Source organism: Anopheles aquasalis, chromosome 3 (genome assembly GCF_943734665.1).
Source record: "Anopheles aquasalis chromosome 3, idAnoAquaMG_Q_19, whole genome shotgun sequence".
Classification (NCBI taxonomy): Eukaryota; Metazoa; Arthropoda; class Insecta; order Diptera; family Culicidae; genus Anopheles; species Anopheles aquasalis.
In genome coordinates this window covers 19,896,596-19,914,095 of record NC_064878.1, presented here as the reverse complement: position 1 = coordinate 19,914,095, position 17,500 = coordinate 19,896,596, and the positions used below count along the sequence as shown (strand labels likewise).

General features: G+C 51.4%; 8 protein-coding genes across 9 annotated transcripts in view; 5 read left to right on the top strand and 3 right to left on the bottom strand.

Annotated features, from left to right (window-relative positions):
- LOC126577687 (SET domain-containing protein SmydA-8-like) overlaps nucleotides 1–1,266 on the top strand; it is a 2,504-nt gene extending 1,238 nt beyond the window's left edge. The window contains exons 4-6 of the mRNA XM_050239512.1: nucleotides 1–84; nucleotides 155–936; nucleotides 1,001–1,266. The exon at nucleotides 1–84 is cut by the window's left edge and continues 107 nt beyond it. Coding sequence (XP_050095469.1) covers nucleotides 1–84; nucleotides 155–936; nucleotides 1,001–1,266 — 1,132 coding nt within the window. The remainder of the gene's footprint in view (nucleotides 85–154; nucleotides 937–1,000) is intronic.
- A 10-nt stretch (nucleotides 1,267–1,276) lies between these two features.
- Nucleotides 1,277–5,620, bottom strand: LOC126577678 (zinc finger protein with KRAB and SCAN domains 7-like). The gene is made up of 7 exons (XM_050239497.1): nucleotides 5,352–5,620; nucleotides 4,877–5,284; nucleotides 4,117–4,800; nucleotides 2,379–3,090; nucleotides 2,016–2,296; nucleotides 1,545–1,940; nucleotides 1,277–1,471 (listed from the first exon to the last, which is right to left on the bottom strand). The coding sequence occupies exons 1-7, from the start codon at nucleotides 5,352–5,354 to the stop codon at nucleotides 1,355–1,357; spliced, it is 2,601 nt and encodes an 866-aa protein (XP_050095454.1). The 5' UTR covers nucleotides 5,355–5,620; the 3' UTR covers nucleotides 1,277–1,354.
- LOC126577704 (transmembrane protein 60) lies at nucleotides 3,286–4,098 on the top strand. The gene has a single exon (XM_050239535.1). It carries the CDS (start codon nucleotides 3,365–3,367, stop codon nucleotides 3,788–3,790), a length of 426 nt encoding a protein of 141 aa, XP_050095492.1. The 5' UTR covers nucleotides 3,286–3,364; the 3' UTR covers nucleotides 3,791–4,098.
- Nucleotides 5,621–5,919: 299 nt separating the features above from the next.
- On the top strand, nucleotides 5,920–7,348 carry LOC126577705 (elongin-C). The gene is made up of 3 exons (XM_050239536.1): nucleotides 5,920–6,085; nucleotides 6,273–6,577; nucleotides 6,857–7,348. The coding sequence occupies exons 2-3, from the start codon at nucleotides 6,363–6,365 to the stop codon at nucleotides 6,996–6,998; spliced, it is 357 nt and encodes a 118-aa protein (XP_050095493.1). The 5' UTR covers nucleotides 5,920–6,085; nucleotides 6,273–6,362; the 3' UTR covers nucleotides 6,999–7,348.
- Nucleotides 7,349–7,423: 75 nt separating this feature from the next.
- On the bottom strand, nucleotides 7,424–9,545 carry LOC126577684 (mini-chromosome maintenance complex-binding protein). Its single transcript, XM_050239509.1, has 3 exons — nucleotides 8,214–9,545; nucleotides 7,892–8,135; nucleotides 7,424–7,813 (listed from the first exon to the last, which is right to left on the bottom strand). Exons 1-3 carry the CDS (start codon nucleotides 9,467–9,469, stop codon nucleotides 7,436–7,438), a joined length of 1,878 nt encoding a protein of 625 aa, XP_050095466.1. The 5' UTR covers nucleotides 9,470–9,545; the 3' UTR covers nucleotides 7,424–7,435.
- Nucleotides 9,546–10,193: 648 nt separating this feature from the next.
- LOC126577674 (protein argonaute-2) lies at nucleotides 10,194–14,636 on the bottom strand. Of its 2 annotated transcripts, XM_050239490.1 has the most exons (7): nucleotides 14,502–14,630; nucleotides 13,815–13,888; nucleotides 12,904–13,748; nucleotides 12,719–12,824; nucleotides 11,460–12,641; nucleotides 10,616–11,367; nucleotides 10,194–10,544 (listed from the first exon to the last, which is right to left on the bottom strand). In XM_050239490.1, the coding sequence occupies exons 1-7, from the start codon at nucleotides 14,527–14,529 to the stop codon at nucleotides 10,451–10,453; spliced, it is 3,081 nt and encodes a 1,026-aa protein (XP_050095447.1). In that variant the 5' UTR covers nucleotides 14,530–14,630; the 3' UTR covers nucleotides 10,194–10,450. The 2 variants fall into 2 exon arrangements, with proteins under 2 accessions (XP_050095447.1, XP_050095446.1); XM_050239489.1 differs by having other exon boundaries at nucleotides 12,904–13,888; nucleotides 14,502–14,636.
- Nucleotides 14,637–15,268: 632 nt separating this feature from the next.
- LOC126577692 (ATM interactor-like) lies at nucleotides 15,269–16,516 on the top strand. Its single transcript, XM_050239518.1, has one exon. It carries the CDS (start codon nucleotides 15,275–15,277, stop codon nucleotides 16,508–16,510), a length of 1,236 nt encoding a protein of 411 aa, XP_050095475.1. The 5' UTR covers nucleotides 15,269–15,274; the 3' UTR covers nucleotides 16,511–16,516.
- Nucleotides 16,517–16,716: 200 nt separating this feature from the next.
- The window catches only part of LOC126574097 (protein artemis-like), a 1,257-nt gene continuing 473 nt past the window's right edge, over nucleotides 16,717–17,500 (top strand). The window contains exon 1 of the mRNA XM_050234067.1: nucleotides 16,717–17,500. This exon is cut by the window's right edge and continues 473 nt beyond it. Coding sequence (XP_050090024.1) covers nucleotides 16,738–17,500 — 763 coding nt within the window. The 5' untranslated portion in view covers nucleotides 16,717–16,737.

The following is a 17,500-nucleotide window of genomic DNA, read 5'->3' as shown; positions in this document are numbered from 1 at the left end:
GCGGTTGCAGTCCCACGATGAGGAACGGCGCGGTTCGGAACAGTGGCGTACCGATCGACGAGGAGTAGCTCAACTAATCCCGAGGTACTATATGATCTGCATCTGTCTAGGCACATACTTTAATTTCCATTTCTTTTCAAAACTTTACTTTCAGATTCTTCAAATGCGACAACCGTTGGCAGGAGGATGATATCCTGCGAGCGATCGGTATCATTCAGGTGAACGGTCACGAGGTACCACTGACGGAACCGGCATCCGTTACCATCTACAGTGTCGCCTCGATGCTGGAACACTCCTGTCGGCCTAATCTGGCGAAAAGCTTTTCCGATCAGGGTGAGATCATCCTGTGGGCACCGGTTGCGATCGCACAAGGTACCCGGCTCAGCATCTCCTACACCGATGTGCTCTGGACGACGGCCCAACGGCGAGCCCATTTGTTGCAGACCAAACTGTTCAGCTGTGCCTGCGAGCGTTGTCTCGATCCGACCGAGTTTGGCACATTCTTCAGTGCGGTGCGGTGCTCTGGGTTCCGCACTAGTGATCAATCGTCGCAGATGTGCAAGGGATATCTACTGCCGTGCGATACGTCCACCCAGGGGTCTGCCGTTGGTGATGATGATGGTGCCGAGTGGCTTTGTGGACGCTGCCATGTTAAACAGCCTGGTACGGCTGTCGCGCAAATCCTCGATCGTGCCCGAATCGACATTCAGGCGATGCAGAAGCAACGTGAGGACCATTGCGTGAAGTATCTGCGCCATTACGCCAAGTGGCTCACTCCGAACCATCAGTACATGGTCGAGGCGAAGATGGCACTATCACAGGCGATCGGTGGTAGTGGACGGCCCGAGCATATCCGGAAGCTACCGTACGGTAAGCTGATGAGCAAGATTAAAGCTTGTCAGGAACTGATCGCTCTGTTCGAGAAACTCTGTCCAGGTAAGGCCCGAACGAGGAAGATGCCGCTCTGTTACCATCGATTTATCCATTGTCCCTTTTCCAGCTGAAAGCCGTGCTTTTGGCATAACCCGTTTCGAGTTACACGCAGCCCTTGCCGAACTGGGACGACGTGGCATGGAATCGAACAGTCGCTCAAATACACCGGCGGCCGGCCTACCGCTCCTCCAGGAATCGCTACTCAACGCCAACGAGTGTGTCCGTATGCTGACCCACGAACCGTCGGTACTGCTGGAAAGTAAAATCTGTGCCCAGGCCAGGATGAATGCAGAAACCCTTGGAAGACTACTGGCTGGACGTGGAAGGGAATGAACCCGGGCGGTGTAAAAAGTGTAACCTTATCGTTAGATTTATTTACAAAAGTGCCAGTAAAGCGGAAACCGTGTCCACGGTACGCCTTTTACTCAATGGCACTGTCATCATCATCCGCCTGTAGATCCGCCACGGGAACTGGAGTACTGTTGCTCGTATCTTCGTGCATGCCTTCGACATAGTCCTCATCCTGCTCGATGTAGTACTGTGGACGATTGCAAAGAAAAATGGCCATGGTTATCGGTACCCACTCCGCGCTCCCGGCCGCTCTACATTACCTCATCCGTTTCGATAATGTCATCCATGGTCTCGGTCGTATCTTCTTCGCCTTCGATGATCATTCGTGGTGAGTGATGGCTGGCCGTACCTTCGTCACTACAGCCTACTACCGCCGCCGCCGGTTCAATGGGTTCACCCGTATCATCCGCCAATGCATCGGCGCTAGCGATGGTGAAGGATTCGTGAGTAAAGTCCAGCGTATCGTTCGGCTTAATGTGTGGCTGGTTGACGATGATGGTATCGTTCAAGTGACCGAACTTTTGCATATGTCCGTACAGGTGCGACTTGCGCATGAACCCGGCACCGCAAATGACACACTCGAACGGTTTCTTGTCACTGTGCACGTACCGGTGTGCATTTCTGTTGTCCCGGCTGTTGAACGATTTGTGGCAGACCTAAGGGCGGAAGAGGAAACACGCTTGCTGAGTTGGCATTAGAATGTAGAGCGTGAGCCCGCTCGCATAACTTACCTCACAGGAGAATGGTTTCGCACCGCTGTGGATGCGTTTGTGCTTCTGGAAGTGCTCCGGATACGCGAACGTAGCTGTGCACTGATCACACTTGTACGGTCGCTCCCCGGTATGCGTCGATCGCTCGTGATACACCAGCAACCGGCGTCGCTTGAAGCAGGCACCGCAGATCTCACACTTGAACCGCTTATCGTTCATATGCGTGACCCTCCGGTGCGAGTGCAGGTTCGACCGCTGGGCAAAACGTGCATCACAGATATCACAAGCGAACGGTTTCTCACCTACAAAAGCGGGCAAAGAAACGCATGAGAACCAGACAGTGTCATCCCAGGAACACAAATGGCCTGCAAATTGTGCCCGTACCCGTGTGTATCCGCTCATGATCAATCATTTCCGCCTTCCGAGCAAACGATTTACCACACGTCCGACACGAGAACGGTTTATTGCCGGCATGGATGATTCGGTGCACGTTAAGATTATGCTGCGACAGGAACTCTTTACCGCAATCGCGACACATGTACTCCTTTAGCCCAAGATGGATCCGCTCGTGCTGTACCAGGTTGTTGCGCTTAAAGAACGACGCATTGCACACCGTGCAGACAAAGTTCCGCGTCCGTTCACTGTGGGTCTTCATGTGCACTGCCAGCACGTACTTGGAGGAGAAATCCTTCGAACAAACGGTGCACTGGTACGGCCGCTCCCCGGTGTGCGTGTTCATGTGCACCTCCAGGAGATTCTTCGTGACGTACTTCTTCTCACAGAGCTCACAGGACCACAGCTTGGTGGCCGGAACGTGGTTTTTACGATGGATACGCAACGCTCGCACAGAGTCTAGCTTGATGGCGCAGATGTCGCAGTTAAAATCTCCTCCACAGTCGTCGGCCGTGTGCTGGTCCATGTGCTTGTTGTAGGCCGATCGGCGGCTAAACACCGCATCACACCGTTCGCACACGAGTATCTTCTCACCGTGCTCCACCTTCAGGTGATGTGCGATGCTCTTCACGTGATACCCGTTCATCTTGCCCACGGAACTGCAGGTTGTGCAGTAGTACACGTCTTCCACCTTGAAAAAGAGCTGCAAAACCGGAACGAAATGAGAACAAAAATTAAATTCTTGAAGGTGCAGCCGTTGAAATTCAAATCGAGATTTCGAGCGCTCGAGCACTTGGTCGGCTAATTTCGAGCAGGTCAGTGGACGCGTAAAAACGAAAACAAAAACGAAGAAAACGAGAATTAACCAAAACAACTCGCTCTTGGCCGTAAGCCTCGCGAATAATTCGTCTGCCGATTCAACACCTCCACCGCTTCTTAATTCCATCGATCGCATCGTGAAATCCTAGCTAGCAGCGATGGGCTTCGTACAGCGGGCACTATTCACGTGGTTCATCCTGGGATTGTTTCTGGCGGTGCTGTGCTTCCGGCTGGAGAACCGCATCTACTGGAACTGGTTCCTCGTCTTCATCCCGCTGTGGCTGTACGATGCGATTCTGATCACTTGGGCCGTGATAGAGATCGTGCAGCGGCAGCACGCGAACCGGCTGGTGCTGCTGCAGCACTACAAGTACTACGGGTTCGGGATTTTGCTGAAAATTCTGTCCCAGATCGGCATCTGCCTGAAGCTCGAGTACAAGTGGATACCGATGTACGCGATGATGATACCGATCTGGATGCTGCTCGTCATGCTGATCGTGTTCGTCGGTACGCATCTGCAGCCAAAACCGCGCCCCATCGGTTCGAACCGCAGCAACCGGCAGTCGGCCGCCGTCTCTTCCTGAGGGTATTTGAAACTTCGCGTTTGCGAGTTCGAACCAATCGCCGATGAGTGAGGATGGCCGGGATGCACATCGTATACTATCAACGCGATACGCGCGATCCGCGCGATCCGCGCGATACCGCTCCTATGGAAGGCGGTATCCTTACGAAACTGTTACATGAATAGCTGACAACGCACGCTGCTTCATAGCTGCTAGCGGAAAAGGGGTCATGATAGCATGATACATGATAGCTTACTTTAGGAAAATCTAACTGTAATATTATTGCCGTAAGCCGTAAGAATTCCAATAAATATCAAAATTACAAAGAATTCCCACAGCCTACTTACCGGTTGGGTGATGGCAGCAGATTCGTTCCTCTCATTTCCGTCAACCGGCGCCTGCTGTTCTTCAACTGCATCCAAAAGGGAAGTCGGTGGTGGTGGTTGCTCCTCAGGCGTATGCTCCGTCGCAGCCGGTTCTGAACTCTCGACGATCACTTCATCGTACTCTACCACATCATCATCATCATCATCATCGTTCGTCACAACATCGGCATCGTCATTGCTGGCCATCATCGTTTCCGGTGGGGCTTCTTCTTGATCACTGTACGATTCGATTACATTCTCGTAAACACAATACATAACCGTACCATCTTCTGCCTTTACTTCGACGATTCTATCCGCAATCAGCGAGTGAAGCTTATCGTCGTTGCTACTATCACAGTCAACAGGAGTTTCGGTGTCCGGTGCTAGCAGGTTCGTTTCCTGCGGTTCCAACTGTGTTGAAGCAACGTCTTGAACGGTGGTAAGAATTGGTGGTTCCGGCTCTTGAACGGCAACGTGCTGCGGTTGCTCATCGGCGATTGTAGCTGAACTTAACAGAACGGACGAATCGATGGGTTGGTCCGGCGTGGCCCCATGCCAATCGAGCGTTAGCTTTGGCAGCACACCTTCAATTTGTTCCGAGGACGGATCTTCGATGATGGAATCAGCGACGAGACCCTCCATTTGGAACACCTCATCGATGGACATCTGAAAGTGTGGCAGGAAAGAGCAAAGTCGTTAATTTCCACCACAATAACCGGTGCAGCAAATAGCAATGACTTACAAATCCTTTTTCAATGCTTTGCAGTGCCTGCTCGAGGTTCTCATCGGTAACGGGTGTGTCTTTCAGGACTTTCTCCGTAAGACCCGCCAGCTTCATGACGGTTTGATTGTAGGCCACCGTCATCTGGATCCTTATTGTCTCCACCCGTTCCAGCAGCTGCTGATACTCGACGCACAGCAGGTTGCAGTTGATGCAGATGAGTTGCGAATGGCACAGTTCCGGTGTGACATCAATCTGCAGGATTTCGGTCAGCGTTTTGGCCGCCGAATATCCATTTTGTTCCGATTGAAACAACATACACAGGTTGCCCGTTTCCATCTGTAAGTCGGGCGTGTTGCAGATGTAACAGTACGGGAAGTGGAACGGTTCCGTCTGTTCCAGCTTCGCCGAAGCCGGATCGTCGTGTCTCTGGAAAGGTGATCATCCGGAAGTCAATTATACCGCCCTCGGTTGCGAGAAGTACATTTCTACTTACCATTTTGAGGCTAATGGTTTCTTCTGCAACTAATTGTACATCAAATTATTGAGATCCAATTTATTTAACCCTCTCCCGGAGATGCTTGCAAATATGATGCCAAAATTACGGGGCCGCCGTACCTGGAGCACTGTTCCATAAGCTTGCACAAATCGAACGTCACCGATCAGATGAGCTGGACTTTTAAGTAGTTTGGTGTGGAATAGGTTTCATTGAACTTGCTGGGATTAAATTTCCATTAATCTTTTGAGAATTATTTAAGTTAAATAAATTATGGTTTTATTTGTTTTGGTTGAAGTTTGACAACAACGCGAGCGCCATCTACCGATCACCGAGGGGTCTTTGGAAGTGTACGAGGAGAAAACCTCATCGAGAGTCTACACAAAGCGTAACTCGCACAATTCGGGGTTATTTTGATTTATTTGGGCAGCCGAACTTTGGGTTGTCCTAAAATATTCGCTCGCTCTTCGTGTAATCATTAGGTTTCGAATGGACACGCGATAAGGAGGCGCCATCGTCAAGCCCCTTGGCTACTGTCAAGTGAGTGTTTTTTTTTCGCCTCTTCTTCCGTCTATTCCTCTTCTTCTTCTTCGCTTAAAACGCCGAGTGCCGCTTTTGTGTGCGTGTGTGCGCAAATATCGCGGAGTCACAAAACAATAGAAAACTCGATTTACCCCCCACAATCGTCAAGGGACTCGCGCTGCGCTTGTGCTGCGGACCATCACCGCCGCTTGGTAAGCTCGCCGCCACCCGCCGCCCCACGGTTGTCAAACACCCCGTGTGGTAAGCCCAGGACGAAACTGTAAAGTCATCATCCGGGGCCAATGACGACGACCACCCCCGTTTATCTGCGGCCACTGAAAAGCCTTTAGTTGTTCTACGATTGTAGCGCTCCTAATGTCCTGTTTCCCTCGATTGCAGCCTTAATTTGTGGCCTCGAATTAACCACCCCCCGACTTCAGCACTACGCCAGGCACGTCGAAATAGTAGGCCGAACCGGAACAACAGCGAATGCTACCGATGGAGGACCGCACGAGCTCTGAACGGGTGTACGGGGGCTGCGAGGGACCGGATGCCATGTACGTGAAGCTGATCTCATCCGATGGGCACGAGTTCATCGTGAAACGCGAGCACGCGCTTACCTCCGGCACGATCAAAGCCATGCTCTCCGGCCCCGGCCAGTTTGCGGAGAATGAAGCCAACGAAGTGAACTTCCGAGAAATACCGTAAGTATTGCCGGGACGCCCCGGGATTCGCATTATATAACGCAAAGCAGCACAAATCTCGCATCCACATCGACTCCGTCGCCGTGCCGAGTAGGTCGCAGTCACTGATAATGGAGATGGTGGTCGTCATCGTTTGGGGATTACTGAACGTTTCGATCGAACTTTGATCCTTTCAGTGACAGCTGCACTGTGCGGCGCGGCAGTAGGCTGCGTGATATCATCGCGAATCCCTAGGGTCACTAGATTGATTGCCTCGTTTCGTTTCGTTCACCTTTTCAGCTCGCACGTCCTCGAGAAAGTGTGCATGTACTTCACCTACAAGGTCCGGTACACGAACAGTTCGACCGAGATACCGGAGTTCCCGATCGCACCGGAAATTGCCCTCGAGCTGCTGATGGCAGCAAACTTCCTCGATTGCTAGGTGCCACTGACTCGGATCGGTGGACACATTTAAGTTGTTTCCCTCTTTGTAAGGCTACTACTACTACTACTACTACTACCACGACTACTTCTTCTTCTTCTACAAGACGTAGACGTCTTCTACGATCGGACTGTGCAACAGGAACACTAGCGACATCAAATTTAGCGCTTCATCCTTCCATTCGAATCCCGCAACTATAACGGGACCCACCGTCCTTCCTTCCTTCCTGGCAGGGACGTTCTTCCGGAAAAAAAGCGACCGTCACTTCACCGTCACCTTTGTTGGTTAACCTCCTTACTCCGTTGCTCCGTGACAAATAAACTAGGGTGAAAACTTGGTATAAAAGCAAACCTGGGCTGCGTGTGGAAATGTATTTTAAATATTTCATTTAATCCTATAAACCTACCAGAGTAGAAACTTAATATGCGAGCGTTGGCTCACGGTTCAACCGTCGGTTTGGCAAACATTTGCAACCGATTGCGACGTTCCAGTTCCAGCTGCTTCGCACGCTCCCAATGATCGCACGACAGCGAAGGATGACCACTGCTGAGCCCAACCAATCGTGCCAGCACGAACAGCGTGTGCAGATCGTTCATGGAAACCTCGCCGCTACTACCGACACGCATTTCCACGAAATCCTCTTCCACGATCTTCGGATCGAGCGTTTTCATATCGAACGATCGTATCCTGGCGGTCGTCAAGAAACGTCTCACCTCGTCCAGCTTCGGTGCGATGTAGTGCCGACCGGCTTTGATCGTCTCTTCGATCAACTCGATCGCATCCAGATCCGGCATGATCGGCAGTTGGCAGTTACTCTGAGTGAAGGGAGGAAAAGAAGAAAGTTGAGTTTGAGGGGGAATCGGGAAGTGTAAGGAATGTGCCGGAAGGCTTACCGGTAGCATACTGCGCCCTTCACTCAGTACCAGCACCGGAACGTCTGCGTTGAACTCGAGCTGGTAGAACTTGAAATCATACTTTAGCTGCTGATCGTTGATGAGATGCGCCACGTGCCGGACCGCTTCAACGCCAGCCGATTCTAGCTTTCCCGGTTGCAGCCGTGTCTCGTCCAGCACCAGATGCGTGTGAGGGGCTAGCTGGAGCAAGCCACTCGTCAGTTTGTTCGTCGTGTAGTCCTTCCTGTGAATGGCCGGGACGGGACGGGCGTTCATGGCGTTAGTAACGTTCGTACAGAGTACAAAATCACGAAGGCATTACCTTGGAGCGAACTGAACCGTGTTCATGTTCTCGAGGGTCATCGGAAAGTAGTGGCTCGCCGGAAGCAGCATCTCGAGCAGCTGGTACAAGGATTCCGTGTAAACGGGCAGTACCTTTGCCGGTATGTTGCTCAGATTCAAACAGAACTGGCCGCGTGACTCTACCTCGTAGCGCAGATACACCGACGATACGAGATGGCACAGCAGATAGTCGGCAGCCACACGATCCCCAAACAGACACTGCGTGAGGAGGTTGTGCAGTTCCTTTACGATCAACGCGGTCCCGGCACTATCGGTCTCCTCATCCGCTGATCCCGTGGATGATGGTGTGCGACTGTCCAGCAACAGTGGATTGGTGTGGGTCAGTTTGCGGACGGAGATCGCGTGTAGGCGAGGAATGAGCGAAGGGGGCGGATGTGTGGCCTGGTGTTCGGACATTTCGTCCTCAAACGCCTCCATATCCGCCACATCGCCGGCACCGTCTAGGGCCGGGTGTACCGATAGAAAACCAACTGCCTCGATCACGGTATTGAGCGTCCAGTTCTCGATGTCGCGGTACAGCTTTACCAAACACGCCTTCCCGGGACGGTCGCTGATCGGGGAGTTGAGCAGATAGTCCGCGGACAGTCCCGCAGCGCCAGGTTGTGTTTCAGCTGCCGGTTTCGATTCAGTGGCCGGTTTCTTTGTTTCCTTCTCACGTACATCCGTCGCTGCATCGGTATCCATCTCTTCATCATCATCGTGGCCACGCTTGACACGGCTCGGTACCGGTGCCGCATCCGCATCGTGTCCTTCCTCGGTGACACCACGCTGCACCGGGACTGCACCAGCTGTCGCACTGTTCTCCTGCTTCTCGTGCTCGATTGCCCATCCGTTCTGGCCCGGTATCGTCACGACGAACATGGATCGCCGTTCACCGAAGGATGTGTCCTCACCGCCGTTCCGATTATCGACACGTTCCGTGGCCGCGTTATAGACTAGAATGTCCCGATACTGGCCATTCTGGTGACGGACGATGGATTCGCTCGACTTGCACCGTACGCTGTAGCGCTTCAGGTAACACTCGGGATCCTGCATATCCTGGACCATCCCGCGGAATCGTACCAGCTGCCCATCGACCAGGTGCTGCGGGGCCATGCAGTTTAGCAGCGGGATCGAGCGCCATACGGCATCGTCCCGGTCTGCCTCGAGTTGCTTCAGACAGGCCGCTTCATTTTCGACGAAATACTCGGGCGTCCAGGTTGCTACCGGTTCCATTTCTTATTTCTACACGACACGACTTTGCTGCGAGATGTTTCCGTTTCAATTTTGTGTGTTTAATTGATCTACGGAGGTTCACAACACGCGCCGAACAGGTTTTGCGCCAAAAATTCCGTCCGTAGATGCTCTCTGGTTGAGTGTTCATGTTGTTGTTCACCGCCCCGTTGACACAGAACATTTTCTCCTGTTAAGGCTTAACAGGAGCGCGCGCCATACAAATTCTCCCCTGTTAAGCCTTATCAACCGAAGAGGTTTTTGAAAAATCAAAAATATTTGTTCTTATAAACTTACTAACGCTAATAAGAGATTGAATTTGGTAATACAGTCATCTGGGATTGAATTTAGTTGTTGCTAAATAAATTTAATTAAAAAAAACAATATTAAACTATGATTTTTAAGAACTGACGGGCTTTAGGGGTTTTCTTCTCTGAAACCTCTCGATTCTGTACATTTTAATCAGTCACATATTTAGAGCCTTTTGAAGGCCAAAGAGCTAAAATTGTTTGTTGCCAAAATCTGCTACAGGATTAAACAGCTGAATTGTTTCCCCTCTGCACTTGATTGCAAAGCAGATTCTTTGCAAAATATTTCAAAGGACTACATACATTTATTAAGTAATACTTCATGTTTTGTCAGATGATGAGTCAGAACCTACACACCAAAGGTGCTATGTCGGGGAGGGAGATACACCGCCAAAATTGAAACACTTTAAACTCGTGTGTTAGTTTGTTCTTTTGTGCCTTTATTGCCAACAGCATTCCTTTTTTTTTTGGTTTGTGTTTTCTTATAAACAACACAGCCCGCAATCGCTGCGCTTTCGCTTACTGCAACACATTTTTTTACATTTTTTTGCTGTCATTTGGTTAGATTAAGTATAATACGATATGAATGTACTGCAATATTAATAATATCATTTGGATTGCTCCATAAATAGTAGATGCAGAATAAAAACTTAGTAAAGAAGATATAAAAAAAAAACTAGACAAAGAACATGGGGTTCTTGTCGTTCACATCGGATGAAATTTGGATATCACGATACGCCCGCTCCAAATCATTCATATTTATCTTTTTGCTGAAAAGAGAAGAAAAAGAGCCCGTGAGAGTAATCGGCGGAATAAGAGGCACACCCGGGCGCATACTTACTTTTTGATGTAAACCCTGCCACGGAATGCTGCGTGGTGGGCATAGTACGTCGGTGCCGGGTAGGATACAGCCCGATTACAGCGCGCAAACATGTGACACAGATTGTACGTCATGGACTGCAGCTCGTCCGGGTTGCAATTGGAATCATCGTACAGCACCACGTACTTGGTCGGCTTGGCCACACCCTGTACGGCAGCATGGCTAACAAGGTAGAACTCGTACCGATCCGGTGCCGTGATTTCCCGATCCACGATCGTTCCGGGTGGAACGTTTGCATTCTTGCCCTCGGTCGGACATCCAGCCACCGGGAAGAACCGCGTATGGTGCCGCTTCTGCACGACGATGAAAGTGACCGCCGGTTTGAAGGACTGACCGATGCGCCCGATCGCCGCGTGAATGGCCTGCATCTCGATGGTCAATATTTCGGCAAACTGCCCATCGGACACACCGTCCCGGTAGTACATGATGCGTTCGGGCAGTACCTTGTTGTACTGCTGGTACAGCTGCACCTGCCGGTACACGATGTTCTCGAGATCGCGAATCATTTCGTCACGGGCACCCTGCAGCCGTACGCTGCAATTGTACCGGAACCCTTCGAGATCGTACAGGGCCGTGACGCCGACAACACTCGGCACATCGTCACTGGTCGGATGCGTGACGTCCGCCCCGATGTACATCACCTTACCACGGGCCAACGGTGGCTGCGAGCCAACGGTCAGCTTATGGTTCGTTCCATTCGTTTTGGTGTTGATCTGAAGAAAAAAAAAACGGACGAAACAAAAATTAGATTGGATCTGCGTAAAGAGGACTGGAAACAGATTATTAACCGCGACGATGACGTTACCTTCAACATAATGTTGTTAATCGTGCTGAGATCAGTACGCTTGCGCTGAACCGTCATGCCTTTGATGCACTGCGTCAACAGCCCGATCCGCTCGCTCGCTAGTTCGGCCTTTTGCTTCACTTGCGAGTATACCTCGCCCCTCGACGGCACAATCACGATGGTGATTGCCGGCTGTTGCTTCTTGATGTCGGTCAGCAGGTTACCGAGATCGCGCAAGCACTGGCGCACGTCACGCACTAACACGTACGTTTCCTTCATGCTGAACGGTTCCAGCTGCACGTCGCATTGGTGCGCATGCCGCGACAGCATATTGCCGAACTCGGCCACATCGTTCTCGTTAGTGTACCCGTCCAGGTTCAAAATGCGCCAGCGGAGCGGCTTCTGAGTGAAGGACGAACTAGACTGGAGGAACTTCTTTCCCTCAGCCCTCCACGTTCCACGCACTGGACGCACGGTATCGTTACCCGCATACGTAATCGTGGGCGGGTTGATGATCCGCGCCGGTAATTTCTCGAACTCGCGCCCTACCCCGATGCCAAAATCGAGCAGTGTCGGGGATCGATTGTACTGGATACCGTCGGTCAAATTCATGATCTTCCTCTTGCGCACCTCCGTACTGGTGGCCGAATGACGGATGATACCGGCAGTACACTCGTCCGGATGGGCTTTGTTCAGCGCCTGACCATACGGTACCTCACACAGTTCCGGCGGCACGTACACGCTCCGGATACTGCTGCCAACGTGTACGACCGGCAGCGAAGGGTAGCGTAGCCTGTAGTTCAACTTACGCTGAAAGTACTCCTCGACCGTCATTTTGGTTCCATCGTCAAGTGAAAACTGCTGCCGATTGGCCGGTTCGCGCAATCCGTTACAGCGCATACGCTTTTGCGTGCCGGCCGGGCTACGGTACACGACATCCATGCCGCGCACGTAGCTCTGCAGTTCCGCCAGCACCCAAGCATCGAAGGAACGCCCATCCTGTGGCAGCTGGCCGCGATTGAAGCTGGCAAAGATGTTCACCAGTGGCCCACCGGACGGGAAGGCCTTGTGCGATACATCGACGTTCAGGTACGGTTTCGATCCAAGAATGGCCGACTGGAACAGGCCAAACCACAGTTCGTGACCCTTGGTAAGATCGATACGCCCGTTCGGCTTCGGTACGGCGTAAACGCTTCGCTTAAACTGTAAGTAGAATCGATGGTAGGGTGAAAATCAGTAAAACAAAAACATCAGTAATATCTCGAAACTCGATTACTTACGCGGACAAAATTGGGATTGTTCTCGTACGCACAGCGTAACACCACGTCCAGGCACTGGATGGCACTCATTGGCTTGGCCAAGCTTTGCAAGTTCGAGCTCATGTACCTAGCGAGCGATAACAAAAGAGACGCAGATGAATGAATTAGCACACGGAACGATGGCGGTACACACGGATATCGCTTACGTTTTCAATGAACCCAAATCCACCGTGGTAGCTATTTTCAGCGTCACGGTGAAATCCTTTGGTTTCCCACCGTCTGCCGGGTGGTATGTGATGGTAGCTTTACTGTCGGCCACCTGGTGGGCGGCGTACGCACTCTTCTGGCCATCGTACGCAAACCGTACGTTGGGGAATGTTTCCAGACAGAACTGGGCAAACACCGGGCGGTAAAACTTTTTCGGCCGATCCGGTTCGATTGTGATGTCGTAATGGTAGGCGGTGCCGGTCAGTTTGTCCAGCAGCAGCCGGAAAAAGTTGGCCTCCACCGTCACCGGGGCTCCCATTTTGCCATGGGCTCCTTTGCGGAATAGAACGGGCCGGAGATCGGTACGGCGCACCTTCTGCTTATCGATCTGCATTCGGCTGAGATCCTCCGCCACGGACGGAAGACACCCATCGCCGGATGAGGAAGATTTAGTTGAGGCAACGGATGAGGTACGAACGTGTGCTCCACTACCAGGTCCATGGGGATGCGCAGCAGGCTGTCTCTGTTGCTGTTGCTGCTGCTGTTGTTGTTGTTGTTGCTGTTGAGGCGGCTGACGCTGTTGCTGGCCCTGGTTCCAGGCACCTTGCGGACCCTGCTGCTGACGCTGTTGTTGCGGCTGACGCTGCTGTTGCTGCGGCTGTTGTTGCTGTTGCTGCGGATTCTGCTGTTGTTGCTGTTGTTGTTGTTGCTGCTGCGGCTGCTTCGGTTGTTTTGGCTGCTTTGGTTGCTGTTGCTGCTGTTGCTGCGGATTCTGCTGTTGTTGCTGTTGCTGCGGTTGCTGCGGCTGCTTCGGTTGTTTCGGCTGTTTAGGCTGCTGTTGTTGCTGTTGCTGTTGCTGTTGTTGTTGCTGTTGCTGCGGCTGCTTCGGTTGTTTCGGCTGCTGTTGTTGAGGTTGCTGCTGCTGCTGCTGAGTGGACGATTCAACTTGCGTGCTGGGTCCAGCTGGTGCTGAATCGTCATCCCCTAAAAATATATATTTTGTTTCTTTTTCTGTATTCTATTTATCAAACGCCAAAGTTATCCAAAATCAGCAGTTTTGAGCGACAAGGCTCCCAGTAGCCATGCACACAGTTTCTCAAGAAAATGAAAACAACACACAAAAAAAAAAGATCTAAGGACCGGAGGACGGAGGATGGATGATGCAATAATGCACCTTTGCAGTGCAGTGCAGTGCAGTCCAGTACGTAGGCATTTTTTCGATCATTTCAATCGCATCATCGTGGACATGTTATCCACAAAATTACTATTTTCAGTTAAAAAAAAGAATAATATATTAATTATTTCTTTCCAACTTCAGTTGATAATATTTTATGACGCAGTAACGCTTGACAAAATGGAGCACAAAAAGATTTGCTTTCCAGAACCGACCCCCCCGCGGGGACAATCTGGCTCAAGCAAGCGAACCATCACCCAACATTGGATCTCAGTATCATTTTGGGCACGGAAATTGGGAGATAATATTATTTGATCAACATGTTTCGAAATCTTGTCCACAGAGCGCCACACACAAAAACACACACGCACAAATTCCAACAAGATACGTGTACGCCCTTCGCCCACCGTTCGATTAACTTACCAGTCTTCTTTGATTTTTTGCGCCCCATGATTACACGACACTACGTTCCAGTTGCTAATTATCTGCTGCGATGGTTTTTCCAGCTCTGAAAGTGGGAAAATGCGTGGAAAAGTTCGGTTCAAAGATGACTCAGGTGCTTATTCTGTAACTTTCGATTACGATGGCCTCAGGCGTTCGATGATTCATGCGAATTTCGAAACGTTTCGAAAACAATAAACAATTCAAAATGACAGTTTGAAGTAAAAAAACTGTTAATTAACTTGTTTTTTTCGGTATAAAAACGACTTAACCTTTGTAATAATAGTATACGATTAGCAGAAAGAAATTATTGATGCACAATCAGGACGCTATAACTGTTTTTCAGATGCTCGATGCTCGATGTAAACAGAACGCCAGCTGTCGACCACAAAAATGCACTCGACATGCAGGCGATCGTGAACACCAAATGAACACAAAATGAACCAAATGAATCGAACGCCTGAGGCCATCGTAATCGAAAGTTACAGAATAAGCACCTCAGATCGTGGATTCACGCTCTTGTTTCTAGAAAATTTTAGTTGAAAATGATTTTTTTTTCTTCAGAAACGGTGGGCATGAATTCAAGGATGAATGAAAATGAACTTGACTGACAGGTCAAGCGAGGAAAATGAAGAGCCGTAGCTGGCAGCACTGGAACGGGGAGTGTTTACAAACAAACCGCCGATCGATGTTCGATTCGGAATTTCGTTTCCCGTTTCCTGTATTCTCCGATGTTCGAGCCCCGCGGCTAGAGAATGAATCCTGAGCCCCCCCAAAGGACGACGGCCATCGCGAAAGTGTGCTTGTCGCGCGAGGAAATTCTGGCCAGTAAGCTGTACACCTGTGCGATCGGTAGCTGCGACGAAGTGTTCCGAAATGCGGCCCACCTTCAGCTGCACGTCTTGCGACGCCACAAGCTGGAACCAAACAGGGACCGGAAGCCACCGGAGGGAAGCCAGCACTTTTACTGCCCATCGCCACACTGTCCTTACCATCAGCAACCGCTGGAAGAAGCGAACGGGGCGCGCCACTTTCTCTCGTTCCGGAGCTTAAAGCAACACTTTCTCAAGGTCCACGAAGAGCGGACGGTCGTTTGTACGGGGTGTGATAAAACGTTTGCCACGGAAAGCTACCTCCGGCATCACCTGCAGTCCTGTGGGAGGACCTTCACCTGTGATCACTGCTCGGCCAGCTACGGCTCCCGAGAATCCTTGCTAACGCATGCCCGTCGTAAAGGGCACGGTTACGACAGCTTGGTAGCGAATGGGGCATCCCGAGGGGCTAGGAAGCGTCGGAAATCTCCGTCGACCACTGCTACGGATCATGCAGCAGGGGCCAAGAGTGTCGCAGTTCAAACCGTGAACAATCTTACCGACCGAGCGACACAGACGACTCAGTCGCACAGACCTGAGCAGGATCTCTACAACTACGACCAACCATCGGCAGCAGTAGCATCCGTGGATGCCGCAGTCGCAGCAACTGATCTCTATCCGGTCGAACCGGCCACTGGACGGCCACTGTTCTCGGTGTCACTCATGGGGTCCCTCGCCCCATCGAGCGATAGCGAGACTTCCACACCGGTCGTCTGTACCGAGACGCAAACGGACTTTATCGATGTTATGCTGACGAGTGCCATCAATCGGCACGATCCGATGCTCTCCTACACGCACATGTGCACGCAAACCTCGGACATGCCAGCGGGTCTGCTGACCGATCTTGGCCTCTCGACGATCGAAACGCAAACCTGCTGGAGCGAGGATGGTACTGGGGAATCGTTTGGTGATTTCCTTGTTTCGACCGAAACGCAAACCAACTTCGATATCGACTGCTTCAGCTGCACCGGCAGCAACGACGGCTGCCACTATTCCGGAGCGACCACTGATGGCGATCGGAGCGAACCGGAGCAACCGATCAGTAACTGCAAGCAGACGCAAGCACCAGAACACAATTGTGTTTCGCAATTTCCCCACGATTGGAAACGATTTTCTTAATAAAAAAGCGCCAATGCTTTAGCTAGTAAGATAAGTCAAATAGCTTAGTGTGCACTATTCGCCACACGCCACTTGTCGGAACAATAAAAATTCTCAAAACTAGATACCCCGAAAAAAGGAGAACCGAGGATCATCCGTGTACACGCAAGGTTCCAAAAACGGTTGAAACGTCAGTGGGGTTTGTTTTTAAAATCGGCTCTCGGATCACATCCGGGTCTGTGTTAAGAATGAGTACCTTTGTGGGCGTAATTCCGGAACTTCCGGGAATAGCGATTGACCGCTTCGAACCGGAGCAACGGCAGCGAGCTTCCGCCTTCTTCCTATCCCATTGCCACACCGATCACATGCGAGGGCTAGAGCTGGACGTGGAGCTGCCCGGACCGCTGTACTTGAGTCCCGTTTCCGGAGTGTTTATCCGGCACCGATTTCCCCGCCATGCCCACCTGGTACGAACCATGGCCATCGGAGAGCAGGTCACGCTAACCATCCATCCGGTGGAACCCGGAGGGGAGGAATATGAGCTCACGGTACGCAGTATCGCCGCCGAGCACTGTCCCGGTTCCGTAATGTTCTTCTTCGAGACAACCACCCAACGCGTCCTTTACACCGGGGATTTTCGACCATCGCAGGCACACGGTAACACCAGCACGATCCGTTCGCTGCGGTCACAGATAGTTTACCTCGATAGCACCTTCCTCGATCCGGATTACACACATTTCCCCACACGGATCGAATCGACGGAGAAAATCGTAACCCTATGTTCGCAGTGGCTGGCGGAGGATAGGCGGAACCGAGTGTCCCTGTGGCTGCCGGCGCACTGTGGTTCGGAGGATTTGTTCCTCAGTATATTCGAGCGGATGCAGGAGAAGATTCACGTGACCGAGAAGCAACGTGCACCGCTTCTCCACTTTCCCGCCCTATCCAATGTGCTAACCAATGACGCTACGGTCAGAATACACGCATGCCAAGGGACGGCAGCACGTGGCAGAT